At 42.1% G+C, this 24485-nt stretch overlaps 1 protein-coding gene across 1 annotated transcript; it reads left to right on the top strand.

Moving 5' to 3' along the window:
- The first annotated feature begins 11026 nt into the window (after positions 1–11026).
- Positions 11027–23230, top strand: NECAP1 (NECAP endocytosis associated 1). The gene is made up of 8 exons (XM_040235082.1): positions 11027–11158; positions 16780–16880; positions 17036–17140; positions 17802–17883; positions 18673–18781; positions 18871–19054; positions 20818–20920; positions 21482–23230. Exons 1-8 carry the CDS (start codon positions 11064–11066, stop codon positions 21528–21530), a joined length of 828 nt encoding a protein of 275 aa, XP_040091016.1. The 5' UTR covers positions 11027–11063; the 3' UTR covers positions 21531–23230.
- The last annotated feature ends 1255 nt before the right edge of the window (positions 23231–24485 follow it).

Below are 24485 nucleotides of genomic sequence, written 5' to 3'. Positions count from 1 at the left end.
TTCATTTTTTGAAAATAAAAATAAAGCAAGTTTTATTTAGAAGATAAGGGCTTCCCTCGTAGCTCAGTTGATAAAGAATCCGTCTGAGACGCAGGAGACTTGGGTTTGATTCCTGGCTTGGGAAATCATGATAGAGCTGGTGGTATCCGTTTTGGTTAATAAAGTTCAGCTCAAGTGTTTTAACAGGTCTTTACTGCCATCACAGACTGACATGCCAAAGGCATTCTGAATGCCAGTGACAGATTGAAGTTATTTCAAAATCCAAGATGGTACCAAAAACTGTTGGAGTTTGGATTTTTCTTAAAGTTAGACTAAAACACTTTTATGGTAAAGAATCTGCCTGCAATGTGGGGAGACTGGGTTTGATTCTAAATCAGGAAGATGCCCTGGAGAAGGGCATGACAACCCACTCCAGTATTCTTGCCTGGAGAATCCCATGGACAGAGGAGCCTGGCAGACTACTGTCCACGGTTGTGGCAAAGAGTCAGACACAACTGAGCGACTAGCACACTTTTATATGAGTGACTAGATTACTTCGTTCTGAAAGTGAAAATGCTACACTGAACAATTCCCCTCCTCCACAGATCCCTGAGGCAATAGTGCAGTTGCCTCTGACAGCCAAAATCTCCACATTTCAACAGAGGAGAGCTAAGAGGAACTGGGAAAATGAAAAGCAAAATTAATAACTGTAATTGATATAGACAGCTGCTACTTGTGGCAAACCAAACCCTAGTCTGATGTGTATTCCTATTTCCTCATATTTCACTGACACCTTACCAGATGGTAACGACATTCTTGAAGTAATGTATCAAGACTAGAGTGGGAAGGCCCAGACTGTGAGTGGACAGAATGCATTTTTGCATCCAGTTGCCTTAGGTGGTACAGTTGACTAAGGACAAAGACGCAGTGGGAAGACCCACTAGCCAAACGTAACTAGAAAAGAGGATAGTAAATGCATAATCAGCACAGTGAGTTCTAGTGTTAGCCTTAACTACTTGACCTTGGGCTGGATGCTTGACCTAGAATTTTTTTTCTTAGATATAAAATTAAAGGATTGGACTGAATGATCTCTAACATTTCTTTTACATCTAACAACCCATAATTCTCCCATTTCAAGCAGGGGCAAAACACACATTAAGGTGGAGGTAAGACCAACACGAGTGGTTGATACAAATCAAGCGGGTTGCCTTGAGTAAAAAGCATGTGTGGGAGTTATAGAAGCTACGTAGAGAGCCCGAGTTTGAATGCTAGTTCTGCCACCTATTAATTGTGTGATTATTCAGGAGTTATTCTGGCTTTCCAGGTGGCCCCAGTGATAAAGAACCCACTTGTCAATGCAGGAGACAAAAGAGACGTGGGTTCGATCCCTGGGTCAGGAAGATCCCCTGGAAGAGGGCATGGCAACCCATTCCAGTATTCTTGCCTGGGGAATTCCATGGACAGAGGAGCCTGGCAGGCTACAGTCCACGGGGTCGCACAGAGTCAGACACGACTGAAGCAACTTAGCATGAACACACAGGAGTTATTTAGTCTCTGTGTTTTCACTTCCTTGCCTGCAAAACAGGGATTGTGTCAGATTTTTATTTATTGATACTCAAGCCCATTTCCATCCTTTCTTGTTATTTCTCTATGAGAAGCTTGGGTATTGCATTTCCTAGACCTTCACTTTGGTAGGGTCTGAATAGGCTCTGCCAGAGGGGTATGTTCATATGCTCTTGGGAAGTGAAGACAAAAGGGAATGATTGCATTTTTAAAAAATTAATTTTTATTTTAGTATATTTGGTTTACAATGTCAAGTTAGTTTCTGCAGTACAGCAAAGTGAATCAGTTACACATATACATATATTCACTCTCTTTTAGATACTATTCCCATAAAGGTCATTACAGTGTATTTAGTAGAGTTCTCTGAGCTATACAGTAGCTTATTAGTTATTTATTTTATCCAATCTTCCAATTTATCCCATGCCCCCTTCCCCCTTAATACCCAAGAGCTTGTTCTCTACCTCTGTGTCTCTTTCGGCTTTGCAAATAAGTTGTCTGTACCATTATTTTTAGATTCCATATATAACTGATAGCATATTTATCTTTTTCTGTCTGACTTACTTTTCACTCAGCATGAAAATCTCTAGGTCCATCCATGTTGCTGCAAATGACTTTATCTTTTTTTATGGCTGACTAATATAGTGTGTTGTATATATGTACCACATTTTCTTTATCCATTCCTCCATCTATGGACATTAAATTTGTGCTCAAAGTGTGCAAATATGTTTTTAAAATAAAAGAACAAAACCAAAAAAAAGTAAAATAAAGGAACAAAACCTATAACATAGAATAAACATTAAAAATATTAAAATATAAAAGAGAGACTGAAAGAAGAATCATTTAGTTTCTGACTTCTGCAGCCACAGACAACTCTGGTGGGCTTCTGCAACGAAGATGGCAGGGGACCTTGGCAGCTGCTAGTGGCTGTGGGCTCTGGCCAGGATTGCTAGTTTTGTTACTGAAAGGTGTGGGGTACAGTTACTTGCTGCTCAAAAGCCAATAAACAGGTCAGGTTGGTGGAAATGAGAGTTTGCTTTGTTTTAGATGTTGGTAGCCACCCAAGGAAGAGAGATTGAAAGGGAAGTAAACTGAGTGTTTCTTGAACATCCTTTGTGACTTTAGTTCCATGAAACCCAAAATGGACAAGAAATAAGGCTTTAGTTTATGTTCATCTAATCTAATGAGAGGCCGTAAGAAAATTGATGGGGGTGGGACAGGATTCAGGATTATTGAGGGGTAGATGGCTCTCATAAATGTTTGAAGTGTAGATAAATTTTTGAGTAAATTTTGATGGATGTTTTAAGTTATCTATCTTATTTGTGCACTATTTAGAAAATGTTCTCTGTTTCCTTTTTCCTTTTGCCTTTTCTTCCCCAGTTTATTTCCACTAGAATGTGGGCAAGGTGGTGATACAAAATGATACTGGTTTGAAAAACCACCCAGTTTTTCCCTCTGTGCAGGGAAAACACCAGGTCTCCAACTCCCATATGTATTTTTTACTTTCACACAGGACATTTCACTTTTGACACTTCTGGTCACCAAAGGTGTGTTTTTTTTTTTTTTTCCTTTTTTGCTGCACTGTGCAAAACTTACCTGATGAGGGATCAAACCAGCTGTACCCCTGCAGTGGAAGCATGGAGTTTTAACCCCTGGACCACTAAGGAAGTCCCCAAATGTGTGTGTGTTCTTTCCCCACATCAAATAATTCTGCAACACCAGCTGGCTGTCCAATTTAACTCAATTCTGACCCTATCTACCTGGAGATAGCATCACATTCTACAGGTTAAGGGCTGAACTTCCCAGGTGGCATAGTGGTAAAGAATCCACCTGCCAATGCAGAAGACACAAGACACCTGGGGTCCATCGCTGAGTTGGGAAGATCCCCCTGGAGGAGGAAATGACAACCCACTCTGGTGTTCTTGCCTGGGAATCCCATGGACAGAAGAGGCTGGTGGGCTACAGTCCATGGGGTCACAAAGAGTCAGACATGACTGAGCTTGCATGTAATTCCGTAAGACTGCTCCCAACTTTAGATGCCAATCACAAGTTGTAGGTTCCCCATGTTACCCACAGATTCTGTCTGTCTTGGCTACAAATTAGGGGTTCTCATGATTTTCTTCCCTTTGTGTTCAATTATCTGCTAGAGTGGCTGACAGACTCAAGGAAACAGTTATTTGGCAGTAATTTGTTTCATGGATGGACTGCAGCCCTCCAGGCTCCTCTGCAGTGGGTTGCCATTTCCTTCTCCAGGGGATCTTCCCGACCCAGGGATTGAACCTGCATGTGTTACATCTCCTGAGTGGGCAGGCAGGTTCTTTACTACTAGTGCCACCTGGGAAGCCCCTGGGGAAAAATATTTAGGTTTAGCAGTTTGTTAAAGGACATGATAAAGGACACAGATGAGCAGCTAGATGAGGGGATCTATAAGGTGAGGTCTGGGAGGGTCCTGAGTGCAGGAGCTTCTGTCTCCAGTAGACTTGGGGCGTGTCACCTTTTCAGTACATGGATGTGTTCACTAACCTGAAGATCCTCTCAACCCCATGTTATTGCTATTTTTTGGAGGCCTCATCACACAGGCATGTTCCATTAGCAACTATTTCTAGCCATTTTCCCTTTTCAAGAGTGTGCAGGGCTGAAAATTCCAAGCTTCTCATCATGGTTTGGGCTTTCCTGGTGACTCAGCAGTAAAGAATCCACCTGTGATGCAGGAGGCACAGGAGACGTGGGTTTGATTCCTGGGTCGGGAAGATCCCCTGGAGGAGGACATGGCAACTCAGTCCAGTATTCTTGCCTGGAGAATCCCGTGGGTAGAGGAGCCTGGTGGGGTGCAGTCCATGGGGTCACAAAGATCTGGACATTATGGAAAGACTGAGCACTCGCGGAATCATGGCTTGGTCTTTCCAGAGCCCTAATCCAGGAGCCGTTCAAGAACCCACCTAGAGTCACCACAAGAGTTTCCCTTGTGTCAGAAACTGGGATCAGTGACCAAGTGCTAGAATAAAAGATGCTGTCTTAGCACCTAGGATATTAAATGTGAGTTTTATATCCTTTTCAATATTATTCTATGTATGTGTAAGTATATGTGTGTTTTTGAACATTGCACATGTCTAAATGTAAAAGTATACATGTAATTCTGCAACTCATTATTTAATTTTTACCTTTTGGACTCTTCATTTTATTATAATGAAATACTTAGACAAATGAGTATACAAAAAAATATCATTAACATCAGCTTTATCAAGTTGCAACTAATAAGCTTTATTAAGATCTTAAATATTTTGATATATTTACTTGTTATTTTAAAAAGATGTATATACTCCTATCCCAAATCTTTTATCTTCCTTTTTCCCCAGATGTAATGATTTTTCTTTCTGTGTGTGCTTTTATACTTTTTCTCTGTATGTATGATTCTGTAAGCAATATGTGGTTATACTTTTATGTTTTAAAATTTTGTGTGAACAGTTCTTGGTTTACTTTGATAAGTTATTATAACCATTATAAGAAGGGTACAAAATGGGAAAGAATTTCCCTTTTCCCCCTTTTTTCATTTCCCAGAAATAACAGTCCTTGTTAAGTGTCTCAGCTATAATTCCATAATTATCTTATGCCTATCAAACCTAACTACTTTTAACACAGTTTTATACAAATGACTAATATTATACTTTTTCTTCTGTTTCTTGCAGTTTTCCCTTATCAGTTTACCTTTTCAGATAAGAACATACAGATTAATTGCAATTTTTGACGGACACAAATAGTGCTTCACTGATAGATGTACCATAATTTACTTACAGAATTGATCAACTCCAGACTGATGGACATTTAAATTATTTCTATTTTGTAAGTGCAAAAGTACTGTAATAAATATCTCATGTATTTTTGTGTACTTGGGAAGCTATCTTTATGGCTTATAATAAAAAACAAATGTGTGCACAAAATTACACATGTACTATTTTTGAACCAGTATATTGTGTGCTTCTTGTATAATGTGAGGTGGTAAAAAATAAGTTTCCAAATCATGAGACATGAGGTTCCAGTCCTCACTGCATCACCACCTCTGTCTTTAGACAAATCCTTTAATAAGTCTAGTATTCAAGTCTCTCATATGTAAAATGTGGGATTTCTCATTAAAAAGAATAAAATAATGTCACTTGCAGCAACATGGATGGACCTAGAGACTGTCATACTGAGAAGGAGACAGAGAAGGAGAAATAACCTATGACATCTTTTATACCTGAAATCTAAAAAGAAATGAAACAAGTGAAGTGATTTACAAAATGATACAAATCAAGTAATTTACAAAGCAGAAAGGGACTCACAGACTTTGAGAAGGAACTTAATGGTTGCTGGGTGAGAGGGGAGGACGGATGGGGAGAAGGGATAGTCAGGGAATTTGGGATCGACATGTGCACACTGCTATATTTAAAGTGGATAACCAACACCAACAAGGACCTACTTGATAGCACAGGAAACTCTGCTCAGTGTTATGGAATAGTTTTGATGGGAGGGGAGTTTGGGGGAGAATGGATACATGTATACATATGACTGAGCCTCTTCATTGTTCACCTGAAACTATCACATTTTTAATCGGCTATATCCCAATACAAAAATAACAAAATTTTAAATGTCGGATTTTAACTACAAGGTCCCTGATGCTGCTGCTGCTAAGTCGCTTCAGTCGTGTCCGACTCTGTGCGACCCCATAGACGGCAGCCCACCAGGCTCTGCCGTCCCTGGGATTCTCCAGGCAAGAACACTGGAGTGGGGTGACATTGCCTTCTCCACAAGGTCCCTAAGATCCCTCATAAGTAAGCAAGGTCCATAAACTATGATTCAAGTTTTATTACAATTTTATAACAGCATTTGTAGCAACTCCAGGATTTAGGAAAATTGTACTTTAACAAGTATGATTTCATGATAATAATAGTGGACTGAGCAAAAGTAAGCCAGAATTTAAAAGCCTATGATAAACAACTTTTTGTGTAAGTGCAAAGAAGAAAGAGCTGAGAAATATGTTACTGGTATAAGGCAAGAAAACCACGACCTCTATTTTCATGTTTAACACATCTAAAATGAATCAAGATTTGAGATGGATAAGGCCTCCATCATTTCCAACAAAAGTGCTTTTGTTGAGCTTGGTTAAATCACATATACTTAGAAAGTCACAAATAGTGAGAAAATTGGCTTGATTTCTAGGACAGTTACTATGACAATCTAGAATTTTTGAATTGTGTAGCTACTTCCCTCTAGTGGTGGGCAGAGGTGAATTCCAGCCAAGACATTTGAACTTTTCTTGACTGAGAAAGGACAAATCACCCCTGTAAAGATGGATAGAAATGATCATTCTTTTAACAAACAAAAAAATGAATGGAGCTTTTATTATATTCTGGAAACTATGACAGATTCTGGGGAAATACAAATATGCTTCTTTCTTTTGGAAAATAAACGTACTTATAAACAGTTGAATGCAACGGGCTAAGAACTAAAACCGAAGTATTAAAAAAAGTTGTGAGAGCACAGAAGAGAGTGTTACTAGTTCTATTTAAGGAATTTGAAGAGAGCTTCCCAAATTGACATTTAATTTGAATCTGAAGCCATTTTACCAAAGAATGAATGGGAAAGGCATTTCAGTCTTTGCAAATATGTTCAGCACGAATAAAGGTAACACATTTAGGAAATTATAGCACTGTGAACAGGTAAGTTAGAGAGGACATTGGGGGTTCAAATGAGGAAGCAAGGGTGAGAAGAAGTGGCTCTACATGAGTCTGGAAGGAAAACCTGGGGCAAGACGGTGAAGAAGCATCTGACTAAGGACATTAGACTTTATTTTACAGCCAGTGGAGAGTTTATAAGATGTCTTTCAAAAAGCAGAGTTCAATGCACATAACGGCCTAAATAAATGATCTAATCATTAGATATACTCTTGGTCTTTAGCAGGTTTTTTTTCAACCTGTTAAATAGTGAGCAATGTTAGATCCCTTTTTACCTTTTCACTCTAAGTTCAAATGTAGTAATGGGTATTGAAATCAATTTTGTGGGTTGAGAACAACAGAAAATAGAATAAAATACAATAGAAACTATAACTTAAACATTAGGTTTAGTTCAGTTCAGTTCAGTTTAGTTCAGTTGCTCAGTCGTGTCCGACTCTTTGCAACTCCATGGACTGCAGCACACCAGGCCTCCCTGTCCATCACCAACTCCCGGAGTTTACTCAAACTCATGTCCATCGAGTCGGTGATGCCATCCAATCATCTCAGCCTCTGTTGCCCCCTTTTCCTCTCACTTTCAATCTCTGCCAGCATCAGGGTCTTTTCAAATGAGTCAGTTCTTTGCATCAGGTGGCCAAAGTATTGGAGTTTCAGCTTCAGCATCAGTCCTTCCAATGACTGTTCAGGACTGATTTTCTTTAGGATGGATTGGTTGGATCTCCTTGCAGTCCAAGGGACTCTCAAGAGTCTTCTCCAACACTACAGTTCAAAAGCATCAATTCTTCGGTGCTCAGTTTTCTTTATAGTCCCACTCTCACATCCATACATGACCACTGGAAAAACCATAGCTTTGACTAGATGGACCTTTGTTGGCAAAAGTTTAGTAAGAGTAGCATTGTGGGAAACCTTTGTTTCAGGCATACATATTTGAGTTTGTATGGTGCATTGGGGTCTCATATTTTTAAAAAATGGTTTGGAAAAGACTACCAAATATGTCTAAAAGTGTTAGTCAGTCGTGTCTGACTCTTTGTGTCCCTATGGACTGTAACCTCTGTCCATGGAATTCTTCAGGCAAGAATACTGGAGTGGGTAGCCAGTCCCTCCTCTAGGGGATCTTCCCGACCGAGGGCAGTATGTCTAAACGTGTCTCCTGATTTAAAGTTCCTGCACTTTTACTGGGGCTTCCCTGGTGGCTCAGAGATTCCCTGGAGTAGGAGGCACCCCACTCCAATTTCCCTGCCTGGAAACTCCATGGACAAATGAGGCTGACTGGCTACAGTTAACAGGGTAGCAAAGAGTCAGAGAGGACTGAGCACAGCACACACACACACACACACACACACACACACACACACACACACACACAAAATCCCAAAGCATTCTATAGTAATAGATATGCCATTAACCATTTTCTGTTGATATTCATTTACCTAGTTTCCATTTTTCACTATTACAAACAGTGCTGTAATAAACAATCATTGTATATATTATTTTGCATATATAAAATTATTGCCCTAAAATAGCTATTAGTGGATTTGCTACATTGAATGTTACATACAGGATATTAATTCGAAATTTACCTTCAGAAATGCTATACCACTACCTCCCACCACATCCTTATAATGGCTAAATATGATTCATTTTTGAGTTTTAAGATATCACTTTGTTATGCAGAGCACACAAATTAGGTTTTAAACCAGTCAACATGATGAAGTAGTGACTAGACCACTGTTGTAGTCAGACAGACTTCAGTTGGTATATTGGTTTTCCACTTGCCCTCTGTGCTAATTAAATCAATTAGGTGACTGTTGTGGCAAATTTAAATTTGGAGTGTACAAAGCAGGTGTTTATGGAGACACGGCAGTAGAATTTACCATTATAAGAAAACTGAGAGCAAACAGCGGCTATTAAATAATTCATAATGCTTGTCCCAACTGGTCAGGAATTGAATTGATCCCATTTATAGCTTAGTGTGTTAGTCACTCTGTTGTGTCTGACTTTTGTGACCCCATGGGCTGTATCCTGCCAGGCAACTCTGTTCATGGTATTTTCGAGGTAAGAATACAGAAATGGGTTGCCATTTCCTTCTCCAAGGGATCTTCCAGACCCAGGGATAGAGCTCAGGTCTTCTGCATTAAAGGCAGATTCTTCACCATCTGAGCCATCAAAGAAGCCCATTTACGGCTTAACATGGGCAAAATTTCCAAACAAGATAATCAAAAGTACAGACTGAAAGTGTAGCAGACTATTTCAACAGGTGCCATTCTCGAAACTCTGAGATAAAAAGGAGTTACTATAAGGCAGTGGATCAGGCCTGGCATTTTTAAAGTTTGGACTCTGGAAGATTAAAATCCACCATGTCTAGGCCTGGATCATACACTGTCTTTACGTTCAGTTCAGTCGCTCAGTCGTGTCCGACTCTTTGCGACCCCATGAATTGCAGCACGCCAGGCCTCCCTGTCCATCACTAACTCTCGGACTTCACTCAAACTCGTGGCCATCGAGTGGGTGATGCCATCCAGCCATTTCATCCTTTGTCGTCCCCTTCTCCTCCTGCCTCAAATCCCTCCAAGCATCAGAGTCTTTTCCAGTGAGTCAACTCTTCGCATGAGGTAGCCAAAGTATTGGAGTTTCAGCTTTAGCATCATTCTTTCCAAAGAACACCCAGGACTGATCTCCTTTAGAATGGACTGGTTGGATCTCCTTGCGGTCCAAAGGACTCTCAAGAGTCTTCTCCAACACCACAGTTCAAAAGCATCAGTTCCTTGGCGCTCCGCTTTCACAGTCCTCACATCCATACCTGACTACTGGAAAAACCATAGCCTTGACTGCTGCTGCTGCTAAGTCGCTTCAGTCATGTCCGACTCTGTGCAACCCCATAGACGGCAGCCCACCAGGCTCCCCCGTCCCTGGGATGCTCCAGGCAAGAACACTGGAGTGGGCTGCCATTTCCTTCTCCAATGCATGAAAGTGCAGTCGCTTAGTCGTTTCCGAGTCTTCGCGACCCCATGGACTGCTGCCTACCAGGCTCCTCCGTCCATGGGATTTTCCAGGCAAGAGTACTGGAGTGGGGTGCCATTGCCTTCTCTGTAGCTTTGACTAGATGGACCTTTGTTGGCAAAGTAATCTATTTTTGAATATGCTATCTAGTTGGTCATAACTTTCCTTCCAAGGAGTAAGCGACTTTTAATTTCATGGCTGCAATCATCATCTGCAGTGATTTTGGAGCCCCCCAAAATGAAGTCTGACACTGTTTCCACTGTTTCCCCATCTATTTCCCATGAAGTGATGAGACCAGATGCCATGATCTTAGTTTTCTGAATGTTGAGCTTTAAGCCAACTTTTTCACTCTCCTCTTTCTTTAGGTATCCAATTTGGGATTACGGACCCGCGGATACCTCTTTTCTCTTGGAAACTACGGTTAAGAAGTGACTCTTGGAAGAAAAAAAATTCGCCAGGCTTCAAGATGGTCGTCGTTCTCCCAGAGCACTGCTGGTACCTGCCGAGAGCAAGATGGCGCTTTCCCTTCTCGCCTTTCGGTGATGGAGATATCCTTAACGTGAATCACGCACTTGGAGGGCATCCTTGCCATTACCCAAAATGGTGATTCCCGCAACCTCACCGTTTCCAGGTTTCAACATGGCTTCGGCAACCGGCGCCAACGGAGGTTAATCTCAGGACGCCTGCCGAACTCTGGAGGAAGTGGCGTCAGCGGAAGTGCGTAAGCGGAAGTTGTTTTAGAACTCAAGTCCCCGGCTCTACGTCCCGCCCCCGCGCTGCCGCCCCGCCCCCAGCGGCCCTGCGAGCAGAGCCAAGATGGCGTCCGAGTTGGAGTACGAGTCTGTACTGTGTGTGAAGCCTGACGTCAGCGTCTACCGGATTCCTCCTCGGGCCTCCAACCGCGGTTACAGGTACTAACTTCGAGTCACTGCGGCACGCGCTCACGCGGTCGGGCTTGACACTTTGTTTCTCAGGTAGCAGGCCGCCCGTCCCTGCCATTGCCGCCTCTGGATTGTTACCTTGCTAGCCTGGCCACCTGGGTTTTTGTCACCTTTCCCCCTGCTGTTTCCCCACTCTGGACTGCCGACATCCTTGTTTCCGGCTCTTAAAAAAAAAAAATTACCATTCTGTACCCTCCCACCGCTCTCCCCCCAGACCCCTCTGGGTTACCCATCTGCTCCCCATTATTCTCCTCCTGTCGTGTCTGCGGCTTGGCCAGTCACCTTTCCTTCGCTCATCCCTGCGTCCTTCAAGTTGTCACCCTTATCGTCCCATCCCTACCTTCCTCCCCCCGGGCCCCCCATTTCCAATACCTGGTGCGCATTTGTTGGTGATTATTGTGTCTTAGGCCCCTCTCTGGATAAGATAATTTATCTTTGTGCCGTTCAGTCTTGCCACCAAATACCACCATCCACCATATACTATAGTATAGGTGATACTATTATTTTCAAGCCTTCCTTCCCTCTTAAGTTCTCATATAGTTTTTACTTTCAGAGTTAACACAGCATTTTATCTGAAGGGCTAACCATCTTGTAACCCAATGACTATGAGGGCCTGAGGATGCTGTCTAAAGTTATGGACATGCAGTCCAAAGAATTAACTTGCAACTCGCTGGGTTACCTGTTAAAAAATATGAGGGTGAGCCCTGGCAATTTAACAGCTATGTGATTTGATACAAATCTTTTAGCCTCTCCAAGCCTAAGTTTCTCATGTGTAAAATAGAAAAAAAAAAAAAGAGGGGGGGTAGGGGGTGATAATAAAACCTGCTCTAGCTATGTACCTTTAGAAGTTTTTGGAGGGTTAAATGAAATCATAATAAATGTGAAAAGTAATTAAAAATGAATTTCCTAAAAAGAATTTAGTAAACAGTAAAGCAGTCTGTAAATACAGTATTTTGATTTCTCTCTCTGACTCACATCACCAGCATGATTTTCCAATTGTCATTTGTTACCTCGGCTTAAAAATTACCCTCTCCCTGTGTCTTATGTTGTATTTCCTTATCAGAGGTTCGTTCATCCTGAATCAGTATCTTTGTGCTTGCTGACCTGTGCACTAGATCCTGTGAGTTGTACCCTAAAAGGTAATCCTAATTTCAGGCTTTCAATCAGACCCCAGCTGACCGTGAATAAGACTCTACATGCTTTTTGATGATAGTCACAGGGACTAATACCTGTGAGTCAGCTGAGACCTCTTTTCCTTTGGCCAGCCTTCCTTGACCTTTCTGTTCTGGCTTAGGTGTGCTCTGCGTCCCTCCATAGTACTTGTTCTTGACTCTATTACTTGCCTGCCTTCTACGTTCTAATTGGTTGGTTGTTCTCTCGGTTTGCCAGACTAGACCATGAACAACTTGAGGTCTTCTTAAACTTAGATCTTTTAAACATTTTCTAGGATCTAGCACAGTTTCCTGCACATTGTGGAGACTCTGTAAATGTTGACTGAAAAGAATTAATAGGTTACACTTAAATTAGCATTGATTGATCTGTTAAATAAGGTAAAATAGCTGATGACCTCTAACTTTAGGTATTAAGACTTCCTAAAAGATATGATACACATTGAAGTGGGTTTCAGTTCTTTTTCAGTCCGACTTTTTGCAACTCTGTGAACTTGCCAGGCTCATGGAATTCTCTAGGCAAGAATACTGGAGTGGGTTGCAATTCCCTTCTCCAGTGGATCTTCCCTACCCCTGGATTGAACTCGGGTCTCCTGCATTGCAGGCAAAGTCTTTACTAACTGGGCCACCAGGGAAGCATTTTTTTTTGCTTCATGCTTTTAAAAACACCTTTTACCCCTCTGCATTCTCTGTCTTCACTTTTACTTTATCCTTATGTCAGTTAACTGCACTGACCCATCAAAGCAATTTCTTAATTTTCCTCTTTTATCCTTTTACTTGTCATTCTATGTTTCCCATGCTTATTACTGACATTTTTATCCTACAAGAGGCTTTTTATATCAACCACTGTTAGTGAAGAGAGCAGAATTAAATTTGAATCATGAGTCTCATTTATTTGCTGGGTTATCTCTGGCAAGTCACTTAAATCTTTGAACTTTAGTTTTCTCATCTATAAAGACGGGTGTAATATTATTTCCTTTGTGAGATTCTGTTAGTTTTCACAAGAATGGGCATAATAACTCCTGGAACAGGTGCTTGATAAATAGTGCTTTTCTGTCTTTGTGTAATCTTTTTTGTTTACCAGAACTCATTTTATATTATGAGCATGATTTATTCTCTAGGCTGCTGTTAAGGGAAAAACTGGACTTTATAGGAGTCAGGAGAAGTGCTTTCTTTGAGATGAGAGGGAATAATTGACTTTGATTCACCTGTATAAACTGTTGATCCACCTGTAAAGCTTTTACTTCTTGGACTTTCACTGACCAGACTTATAGAAGGAGAATTTGGGTTGATGGGAAACTTATAAATGATTAGAAAATGGTTCTTAACCTATAAAACCTTTTTTAATTTATCATTACCCTTTTCCTCAACTAAATCAGTACTAACCCTACACTGTGTTTTAATGTAATAAAAACAATACTGGACTTTAAAGTTAAGGATTGTTACTGTGCTATTGTCCTTTTCTTCTTTAGAGAGAGAGAGTAGTTGTTTCAACCTCCAGCCATCTTAGTGAGCTTCCCTGGTGTCTCAGTGGTAAAGAATCCCCCTGCCAGTACAGGAGATACGAGTTCGATCCCTGGGTTGGAAAGATCCCCTGGAGAAGGAAATGGCAACCCACTCCAGTATTCTTGCTTGGGAAGTCCCATGGACAGAGAAGCCTGTTGGGCTACAGGCTATGGGGTCCCAAAAGAGTCAGACACGACTGAGTGAATGAACAGCAACAACACAGTAGGCTTTCTTGCCTATTCCATATAGCTGCTGTAAGACTTATTGCCAAGGTAGATGAAAATATGTGAAGTTGGTTTCGAAGACCAGTAAAAACCAAGAGTACCCCTGGCTAAGTCTGGGGAGTTGGAGAGGAGTTAGGCTCGGGGCTGAGGGAAGCTGCTGTGTGAATATCCATTCACTTACTGATAATTTGTTAAATATTGGCCACCAGACATACAAATAAACCAAGGAACCTGTCCAAAGAAGTGCATCTGGTAAACTTGTTCCTAGTATTTTCAGTAGCCCATTCACACTATGTCTACCTCATGACAGAAGAGTGGAGTAAGTAACGACTTACTGAAAAATTTTAATAGACAAGGACTTATAGAGCATGCACTGAACTGGATCAGATTCAGGTACTTGGGGGTCTTTGAGACAGGACATCAAGAGAGAAGGGCATGACAAAGATGTGTGTTGTAAAATCCTGTTCAGAATTTGTCCTAATTTAAATTTTCATGTCTTCCTGTCTACCATTTGCTTCAGTTCAGTTCAGTTGAGTCACTCAGTCGTGTCCGACTCTTTGCGACCCCATGAATCGTAGCACGCCAGGCCTCCCTGTCCATCACCATCTCCTGGAGTTCACTCTAACTCACATCCATCGAGTCCGTGATGCCATCCAGCCATCTCATCCTATGTCATCCCCTCTTCCTCCTGCCCCCAGTCCTTCCCAGCATCAGAGTTTTTTCCAGTGAGTCAACTCTTCAGCATCATTCCTTCCAAAGAATACCCAGGACTGATCTCCTTCAGAATGGACTGGTTGGATTTCCTTGCAGTCCAAGGGACTCTCAAGAGTCTTCTCCAATCCTGCAGTTCAAAAGCATCAATTCTTTGGCGCTCAGCTTTCTTCACAGTCCAACTCTCACATCCATACATGACTACTGGAAAAACCATAGCCTTGACTAGATGGACCTTTGTTGGCAAAGTAATGTCTCTGCTTTTCAATATGCTATCTAGGTTGCTTACCATCTTGTTTAACATATGTTTACCCAGGTATACTTTATTGTTACCTTCTTAACTGCAGGTGTTAGTCTCTAGGTTCCCAAGGGATGAGTTATTAACTTTTACCTTGCCCTCCCTTTTCCACACTGCTTGCAAAACAGAATCACAAATGCAGTGTTTTGTAAAATTGGTTCATATTTAAATGTCTTAGATTTCATTCAAATTCATCTAGAACACAGATTGTAAGTATTCAGTGTTTTGTAATGTTCCCATTTGTATCTCTCATCTACATGTCTTCCTGAAGTCCAGCTTCATATATTCACGTGTATACTCTGTGTCTCCTCTTGAAAATCTATTAGACATCTCCGACTTAACAGAGCCAATGCTGAACTACTAATCTTTCTTTTCAGAGATGTTCTACCTGTAGTCTTTCTCATCTCAATTATTGGTAACTCCTCTGTTTAGGCTAAAAACCTTGGCGTCATCCTTGACTTCGTCTTTATTGTCTCTCTTTCTCTTCTACCTTGCATCCATTCATTAGAAAATCCTGCTGCCTTTGCTTTAAATATATCCATCGTCTAGTCACTTCTGCTCCTTTCTCTTCCTAGTCACCATGGTGACTCCCCCAGATTACTACAGTAGTCTCTTAGCTAATCCCCGGCTTTAGCGTTCCTATTGCTGCATCTCTGCTCTGCGCAGCAAAGTAATCCTTTTGAAATAAAAGGGAGATCATGTCACATCTCTGCTTTAATGGCTTCTCCTTCACTCAGACTAAAAGCTAGAGTTCTTACAGTGGCCTGTGAGACCCTCCGTGATCTATCCTTCAGTTAGTTCTCTCACCTCATCTCTTTCTGTATTCTAATCACAGCGACTTCCTTGCTTGAGGGCAATATAGCAGGCCTGCTCCCATCTTAGCATCTTTGCACCAGCTGTTTCCTATACCTGGAATGCTTTTCCTCCAGATAATCTGCATGGGTAACTCTCACTTCCTTCACATTTTGCTCACATTTCACCTTGTTAGTCAAGCTTGCCCTGACCACCCTTTTGGAAGCTGCAACCTATTCATTCTCCCACTATCTTCCTGAGCTCCTTTTTCTGCCCTAGCATTTTCTTTTTACCTTAGCATTTAGCACCTTCTGAGCTATTAATGATTTTACATATTTATTGTTTCTTTTTTATTATCTATCTCCTGTTAGACTGTAAGCTTCCTGACCGCTTTAAACTTTGTTCCCTCTTGTATCCCAAATACTTAGAATAGTGCCTGTGACTTAATACATACTCTGTAAATATTGATTGAATTCAGTGAAAGATAATACATTTAGGGATTTGGGAGGCTTCTGTTACCCAGTATATTTCATTTAGTAGGCTTTGTTGTTCCCTGATCAACAAAATACTATTATATAAAGTACTATCCTCAGTATGAAAATAGTGTCATTGTGATAAATTTTTAAATTGCTTTTTTTGGTAATTTTACATATTTTTATTGATACTTATTGGACTTCATTAGTAACATATCTTCTATTTGCTTTGGACTGTGTATAACCTGAGGCATCTTTGTAGAGAGAATCATGAATTAGTCTTTTGATTATTTAATAGGCAGAAAGAGTAAGTAATTCAGAACAGGGAAATAGAAATATGGCAAATGATTGTGTGTAGGTTTTTGGTAAATTAAAGACATAGACCCGAGGCCTGAGACTTTACATTTTTCTATCCTAGGGCATCTGACTGGAAATTAGATCAACCCGATTGGACTGGTCGCCTCCGAATCACTTCAAAAGGGAAGGTTGCTTATATCAAACTCGAGGATAAAGTTTCAGGTAATCTACTGGTGACCCTTTACCATATTAAGGATATTGGTTTGGTGTTCTTTTATAAATATCTTCAGATTGGGGATTGGAGTGGAAATACTTGATAATTGAATTTTAGACTTTTTGCTTCCTTTGCTTAAAGAAGTCTTTTTCCTACCTGTCAGGGGAACTCTTTGCTCAGGCACCAGTAGAACAATATCCTGGTATTGCCGTGGAGACAGTGACCGATTCGAGCCGCTACTTTGTAATCCGGATCCAGGATGGAACTGGTAAGGGATTGGGGATTTTGAATGAATCAAGATTTGGAAAATAGTTAATGCACATCAACGGAAGTGTGTCCCAGTGCATTTATCTTACTTCAGTTTACTAAAATTTTGCTTCTCTTTGTCCAAAGTTTCCAGTTGCTAGAGGAAAAGGATTAACATGTTATTTGTAATAGTTATAAACACAGGTTCAAGAGGTGATTAAAAGTAGAAGTAAATAAATCAGAATATATGTCTAATCAAAGAACTGGCAAATACTGCCTATTCATTGTTGCAGGGTTTTTTGTGGGACTACTTTACATCATCTGTGTTTATGGCAGGCATCTTTTCTCCAGTCAGAGGCTGGCAGACTTTTTTTTAAAGACACAAGATAATAAACATCTCTGGGCCACATGGTCTCTTGCAGCTACTCAGTTCTGTCACCATGGTGTGAAAGCTGCTGTGGATAATATGTAGACAAACTGGCATGGCTTTGTTCTAGTAAAATTTTATTTAAAAAAACAAGCTCTGGCAGTATTTGGCCCATGGGCTGCATGCAGTTTGCCAATCCTGAGAGAATCTTTCACATTCATACAGGTCATCTAGTTATGGTAACTATTATATTTTCATTGGGTAGCATTTGCCCCCGGCATGCTTCCTGTTGGGAGGATTCTTATCTTTTTTACAGGGCGAAGCGCTTTCATTGGCATTGGCTTCTCAGATCGGGGTGATGCCTTTGACTTCAATGTCTCTCTGCAAGATCACTTCAAGTGAGTGAAGTGTGTCCTGAGTTACCAGGTTGAGTGTGTGGGGAATGCTGCCCCTCCATTGAGTGGGCACGGTCTCTTACCTCCTGCTTTCTTTACTTGGTAGACTAGGTCTTGTGACTATGATCGTCCCGTTCACTGTTTTCTCCCATTATCTTTGTATCTGCTCTATCCTTATAGCTGGAATATGTTTTTAATCCACTTTACACTGGTTTGGGAAGATGCTGCTGTTTAAACCTCTGGGGAGGTTGCCCGTAGCTCTTAGGGGGCTGAGGAGGGGCATGACAGAAACAGCAGGGCTTTCTGTGAGAGAGTGAGGAGTTAAGTGCCAGATTTGTCATTCCATGTAACTGACAGGTTTTGTGCCTTTTGCGGTATTTCTTCAGCCCATTTGCTTTTGGCTTAGCTGTGGTGAATAGCACCATGCACACTGGTAGAAAAGGGGAGGTTTTTCTGCCTCAGAACTTTCTGAAGTTGGGGAAAGCCACCCAGTCAGTGAGGAGGGCAACCCGGCCTGCCCCGTCAGGGGTGGCCCTCAATCACGGGGATGGGAATTGGTGGCCAGGTGCCCCCTTGTGGAGGGACATGTTTAATCTGCCATTGTGTATAGTTCCCCAGTGGTATTGAACTCCAGTTGCCCTCTTCCTAGGCTTTTCTTCCTTTCCGTTCTACGTCTGATGTTCCCTTACTCTGCTTTCTGGAATCATGTTTCACATAAGTTAGCCACAGATTGGTGTGTCAAACTCTGCTCTCAGGGAATCCCAGTTAAAATAATGTGCCCTTTTATTGAAGGTGGGTAAAACAGGAATCTGAGATTTCCAAAGAATCTCAGGAAATGGATAGTCGTCCCAAGTTGGATCTGGGCTTCAAGGAAGGGCAGACCATCAAGTTGAGTATTGGGGTGAGTATGGTTCTCCTCACCTCTCCTTATATTTCCATAAGCCTATGACTTCTCTTTCTTTTTCTCACCCTCCTTTTTTTCTTTTGTAGAACATTACAACCAAGAAAGGAGGTGCTTCTAAGCCCAAGACTGCAGGGACTGGGGGCCTCAGCTTACTCCCACCCCCACCTGGAGGCAAAGTCACAATTCCCCCTCCATCCTCCTCAGTTGCCATCAGCAATCATGTCACTCCACCACCCATACCAAAATCCAATCATGGAGGTAGTGATGCAGGTAAATCTCTCTAGTACTTCTAACTTTGAGAAACCCTAGCTTGGGGTTTTGTCGGTAGTAACCTGTTTGCCAAAGAGAGTGTCCGTGGTTTTGTTATGAAGGCGCTTGGCACTGACAGGTTGACTCTGGCAGCCTCCAGCACGGGACTAAGCTGCTCCAGTGGGCTGAGAGTCATGGTGTCTGGTTGATTTTTTGGCTAAAAATGGGTAGATATTAAAAAGACTGTTTGCTTCATTGGACCTTGGTGAAATGCTAGTAGGCCCAAGAGTCAGATGGGCCAAGATTTTGGTCATAGCTGTGTTAGTTTTTATCTGGATGTGTTTGGTAACATTTAGGTTCTGCGAGTCTCAGTATCCTTACCTGTAAGATGGCGATGTAGAACTTAGCCCAAGACTGAGGATAAAAGGATGTGATGGCACCTAGCTCAGTGCTTGGCATGTAGTTATGATTCAGTGAATGTTATTTCTCAATCCTTTGCATTTCTTCATAGGACACTTGAGAGGAAATTAGACAACATCTGGGTTTATGAGTACATTTTTGTTCTTCCTTACTGTCTGGTGGGAAACAAAAAGAAATATAGTCATTTCCGCTTAAAAGATGAGAAATTAGAATTCGAAAGGAATTTTCCTGAGATTAGAGAACCTAGTGTTATAATCTGAGAGTTATAACTTATGTCATTAATTATAGCTTAATATTATTTGTTTAAAATTATATTATTAATCAATTATAAGTGATTGCTTATAGGAGCAGACTTTCTCTTTCTGAAATTTTTGAGGTAAAAGTGGTTCTAGGCTACTTCTTTTGCTAAGTGTTGCCAGAAGGCACTGGGGATAATATCTAAGATTTATTTATTTTTATTTTTTAAAACTAAACCTTTTGTTTTGAGATAATTCTAGTTTCACATGCAACTGTAAAAAATAAGAAATCCCATGTAACTCTTTATCCAGTTAACCTCAGTGGTAACATTTTGCAGAATTGACAGTGAGACTGTCTACCGATCTTCCTTAGATTTCTTCTTGGTTAGGTTTTCTCATTTGTGTGTGCAGTTGACCCTTGAACAATGCACAGCTTTTGTGCACTGACCTCTTGCCTATCCCTGTCCCGTGCAGTAGAAAATCTGTGTATAATTTCACAGTCAACTCTGCATATCTGTGGTTCCACATCTGTAGATTAAATTAACTACGGATCATATAGTACTGTACTGAGTGTTTATTGAAAAAAGTCCATGCATAAGTGTGCCCATGCGGTTCAAACCCACATTGTTCAAGGGTCAGCTCTAGTTCTGTGCAGTTTTATCAGCTGTAGTTTCCTGGATCCACCACCAGGCTCAGGACACCAAACAGTTCTACCAGGACAAGGACCCCTTGTGTCCTTCATTTTTAAAACCACACCTTCCTCCCTCTTCACCCCCACACCTGTTCCTAACCCTCAGCAATCAGTCACTAATCTGTCCTCCATCTCTTAATTTTGTCACTTCAAGAATGTTAGTGGAATCATGCAGTATATAACCTTTGGGATTGACTTTGGCCACTCAGCATGATTCCCTTGAGATTCATCAGATTGTTTTGATATATATCAATGGTCTGTTTATTGCTGAATAGTAGTCCATCATATGGGTGTACCACAGTATGTTTCACCCACAGAAGAACATGTGGGTTGACTGCATTTTTGGCTATTACAGGTAAAGTTGCCATGAACTTTTGTGTAGGTTTTTGTGTGAATATAAGTTTCTCCCTCTGTTTCTTCGCTTACCTTGTACTCAGGTATCCTTCTAGATTTGGATTCTCCTGCTCCTATCATGACACCAGCACCAGCTCCAGTTTCTGCAAGCAATGACTTGTGGGGAGACTTCAGCACTGCATCCAGGTATTAGTGTAGGGAGACCACCATCCTCTCAACTGGGCTATCAGTGATGTGTGCCAGTCTAATGATATCTCTGATCTGGGAAAGCAGGGCATCTGTAGGTCATACCTGGTGTTTGGCAGGAATTCTAGGTAAGGAGTGCTGGGATGGTGGCATAAGATCACTATGGGATGGAGCTTGGGCTTCCCTGGTGGCTCAGTGGTAAAGAATTTGCTTGCAGTGCTGAAGACACAGGAGACGTGCGTTCGATCCCTGGGTTGGGAAGATCCTCTGGAGAAGGGAATGACAACCCACCCCAGTGTTCTTGCCTGGAGAATCCCGTGGACAGAGGAGCCTGGCGGGCTACAGTCCACGGGGTCACAAGTGGTTGGAAACGACTGAAGCTACTTAGCACGCATGCGTGCAGGCAGGATGGAACTTGAGTAGTCTGGTGCAGGGCTTGGTGAGCAGAATTGCTCTGAAGTACAGTTTCAGGAATTCTGGGCAGAGATTTCTTGGACACTGTTAAGAATGGAGTCCCTATCCTAATATGCTTCTGGCTGTCTCTATTCTCTTCTCTTGCAGCTCTGTTCCAAACCAGGCACCACAGCCATCCAACTGGGTCCAGTTCTGAAGAGCACTGGCAGGATGTTCAAGAGATACGTGAAGAATAACAATGACTTTGAGGGCACCAATCTGAGAGGGGCATCTCAGAGCTGCTTCCCTCTCCAGAACCAAAATCCTGGACAATCGTTCTCATAGCTTCTCCATTGCATTCAGGCTGGTGGTGTCACCCCCTGTGCTGTTCCTTGGAGTGCAGCCAAGAAAGTATTTCCGGGCTCCTGTTCCCTGTCAAGGCAGGGAAGTAGTGGGTCTTAATGATGCTCGTGGCTGGCTCTACAGGGCTCAAAAGGCCAGGGTCTCTGAGGGGGAAATAGTCCCTACCATCTCTAAAAACTTTCCCCATCTTTAAATTCTTATTTCAGAATCATCTCAAGACCCTGGCGTGCCTCTTTGTGAAGCCCTTTCTAGCAATTTCAGGGGAGACAAAAACCTTGGAACTTCTTTTCCATTAGCTGAAGACTCTAAAAATGGACAGACTGACCTCAGTGTTTATAGATTCAGAATTTTGATAGGGGGTAGGTGTGAAGAAAGACCTGCGTCCTGGGTCTCTGTTGGGTACCCTCCCTCAGGCTTGTCCTGTTGAGTGAACATCCAGTGTGGGTGCAGCCCCCTTAACCCTCTAGCGTGTTTACACGTCCCTTCCTGTGATAAGAGGGTTGTGTTGGTGGCACTCCCACTCTTGTGTCTGTCGAACAGTGCAGCATCTTTGATCAGTGGTTGTCTTTGGGATGAAGGAGGCTCAAGGGGCTGTGTTTTCCTAGTTATATTCTAGAGAAGCAGCTCGCTCTTGCAGCTCCATCTTGCTGCTGCCTCTGAAGCCCGGAGTTACTTTGTAATGGCCCCATTATTTGACTGAAAGCTTAAAGGGTTTGGGGTTTTTAATCTCATTTGTAGAGTAGAGAGGTTGAATGCACTTAACTGTTGATCAGTACCCACATTGCCTTGCTGCCTGGGTATCTGGCCCCTTTTCATAAACACTTTACTTTGTAAATCCACCAGCTCTTCAGCAGAAAGCTGCTATATTACATGTATTGTCACTGATGAAGGAAGCTGGAGAGCCATGGCTTTAGCTGTGATAGATTTTGCCCGGATGAGGGCTGTGATTCTTGTCACCAGGGGTATGTGAGAAGTAAGCAGCTCCCCTGCCACTTTCCCTCTGTCCGCCCACCATTCCTTTTACAACGCTGTGAAGGGGTCCCGCTCTTCGGTGAACGGGCTCCAGCTCTTCAGTGAACGGGCTCCAGCTATCTGATTTGTCAAGGGGCGATTTTGAGAGTGAATGTGAGGATCTTATCTCTTCCCTTAGTACATATTTGGATATTACTGACTGAAGGGAGTCCTTACGTTTAGTTTTTAAATAGATTCTCTCTCTTAGATTTCCTTCTTGACTCTTTTTTAACTTTGGGTCCATTTTGTTTTCATTGCTTCCCGTTCCAGGCAGCTCTATTCTTACAGAGCCATGGCAGGACATTTAAAAATTCCAATAGAAAACACTAGAAGGAAAGTCTATAGAATCACTAGTGACTAATAACTACTGGGAACCTATTTTCTCAATCTTCCTGTATGTTGTGTTCTTTGTATTCTCAAGATGATAATATATTATGTATTTGAATTGCTGAAAAATTGAAAATGATGTTTAAGATATATGTACATAAAGCATACGTATGCTGTATTGGTGCAATAATGGTAATTAAAAGTACGGAAAAAGGTGGTGTCTCTTTTGTCTTTTCATTTGCTTGTTTTCTTTTTAATTTGCTGCTGCTGCTGAGTCGCTTCAGTCGTGTCTGACTTTTTGCGACCCCACCAGGCTCCCCGTCCCTGGGATTCTCCAGGCAAGAACACTGGAGTGGGTTGCCATTTCCTTCTCCAGTGCATGAAAGTGAAAAGTGAAAGTAAAGTCGCTCAGTCGTGCCCAGCTCTTAGCGACCCTGTGGACTGCAGCCTACCAGGCTCCTCTGTCCGTGGGATTCTCCAGGCAAGAATACTGGAATATTCCCAACCCAGGAATCAAACTCAGGTCTCCTGCATTGCGGATGGGTTCTTTACCATTTGAGACACCAGGCAAGTCCAAATAAGTCTTTGAATGGGGGATATATGTATTAATTTGGATGACCCTGCCCCCACCTTCCGCAGATGAAGGAGCCTGGCGGGGGCTACAGTCCATGGGGTTGCCAAGAGTCAGACACGACTGAGCAGCTAACGCTTTTCTTTCCCCCTCCTCAGTCCCACCAAAATAGGTGAATAATGGGTAGTAAACAGTACTGGTAACAAATATGAACTTGAGAGGAGACAGATTGCCTTGGCACAAAATTGTGTCTGCCACTTACTGGCTTTTTGACCTTCGACAAGTTAACTCTTCTTTGCCTCAGTTTTCTCATATGCAAAATGAGGATAATAGTTCATACTTTATACAGTTGTCAGAATCTGTTCAGTTCAGTTCAGTCACTCAGTCGTGTCCGACTCTTTGTGACCCTATGGACTGCAGCACGCCAGGGTTCCCTGTCCATTACCAACTCACAGAGCTTGCTCAAACTCATGTCCATCAAGTCAGTGATGCCATCCAACCATCTCATCGTCTGTTGTCCCCTTCTCCTGCCTTCAATCTTTCCCAGCATCAGCATCTCTTCCAATGAGTTGGCTCTTGGCATCAGGTGGCCAAAATATTGGAGAATCAGCTTCAGCATTAGTCCTTCCAATGTATATTCAGGACTGATTTCCTTTAGGACTGACTGGTTTGATGTCCTTGCAGACCAAGGGACTCTCAAGTGTCTTCTCCCAACACCACAGTTCAAAAGAGTAAGTTAAAAACTTTAAGTACTTAGAACAAGGCCTGGTGTATGGTAAACTCTGTTACTGCTTCTGCTACTGCTACTTGGCTGGCTGCCGGGAGCCAGCACGGGAGATCCCACCCATGACAAGGTCATGCGGAGAGGCCTGATGGGCAAGGCGAGTCAGGCCTCAGGGG

Source organism: Oryx dammah, unplaced genomic scaffold, assembly GCF_014754425.2.
Source record: "Oryx dammah isolate SB20612 unplaced genomic scaffold, SCBI_Odam_1.1 HiC_scaffold_29, whole genome shotgun sequence".
Classification (NCBI taxonomy): domain Eukaryota; kingdom Metazoa; phylum Chordata; class Mammalia; order Artiodactyla; family Bovidae; genus Oryx; species Oryx dammah.
Note: the sequence above shows the minus strand (reverse complement) of the source record. Positions and strands in the feature narration are given on the sequence as shown.

What these genes read in the sequence shown, in the direction of transcription:
- NECAP1 (XM_040235082.1), top strand. Translation starts at nt 11,064, where the DNA reads ATGGCGTCCGAGTTGGAGTACGAGTCTGTACTGTGTGTGAAGCCTGAC. An exon ending in CCATCAAGTTGAGTATTGGG is followed by an intron (nt 18,782 to 18,870) that starts GTGAGTATGGTT and finishes TTTCTTTTGTAG; the next exon opens with AACATTACAACCAAGAAAGG. An exon ending in GACTTCAGCACTGCATCCAG is followed by an intron (nt 20,921 to 21,481) that starts GTATTAGTGTAG and finishes CTTCTCTTGCAG; the next exon opens with CTCTGTTCCAAACCAGGCAC.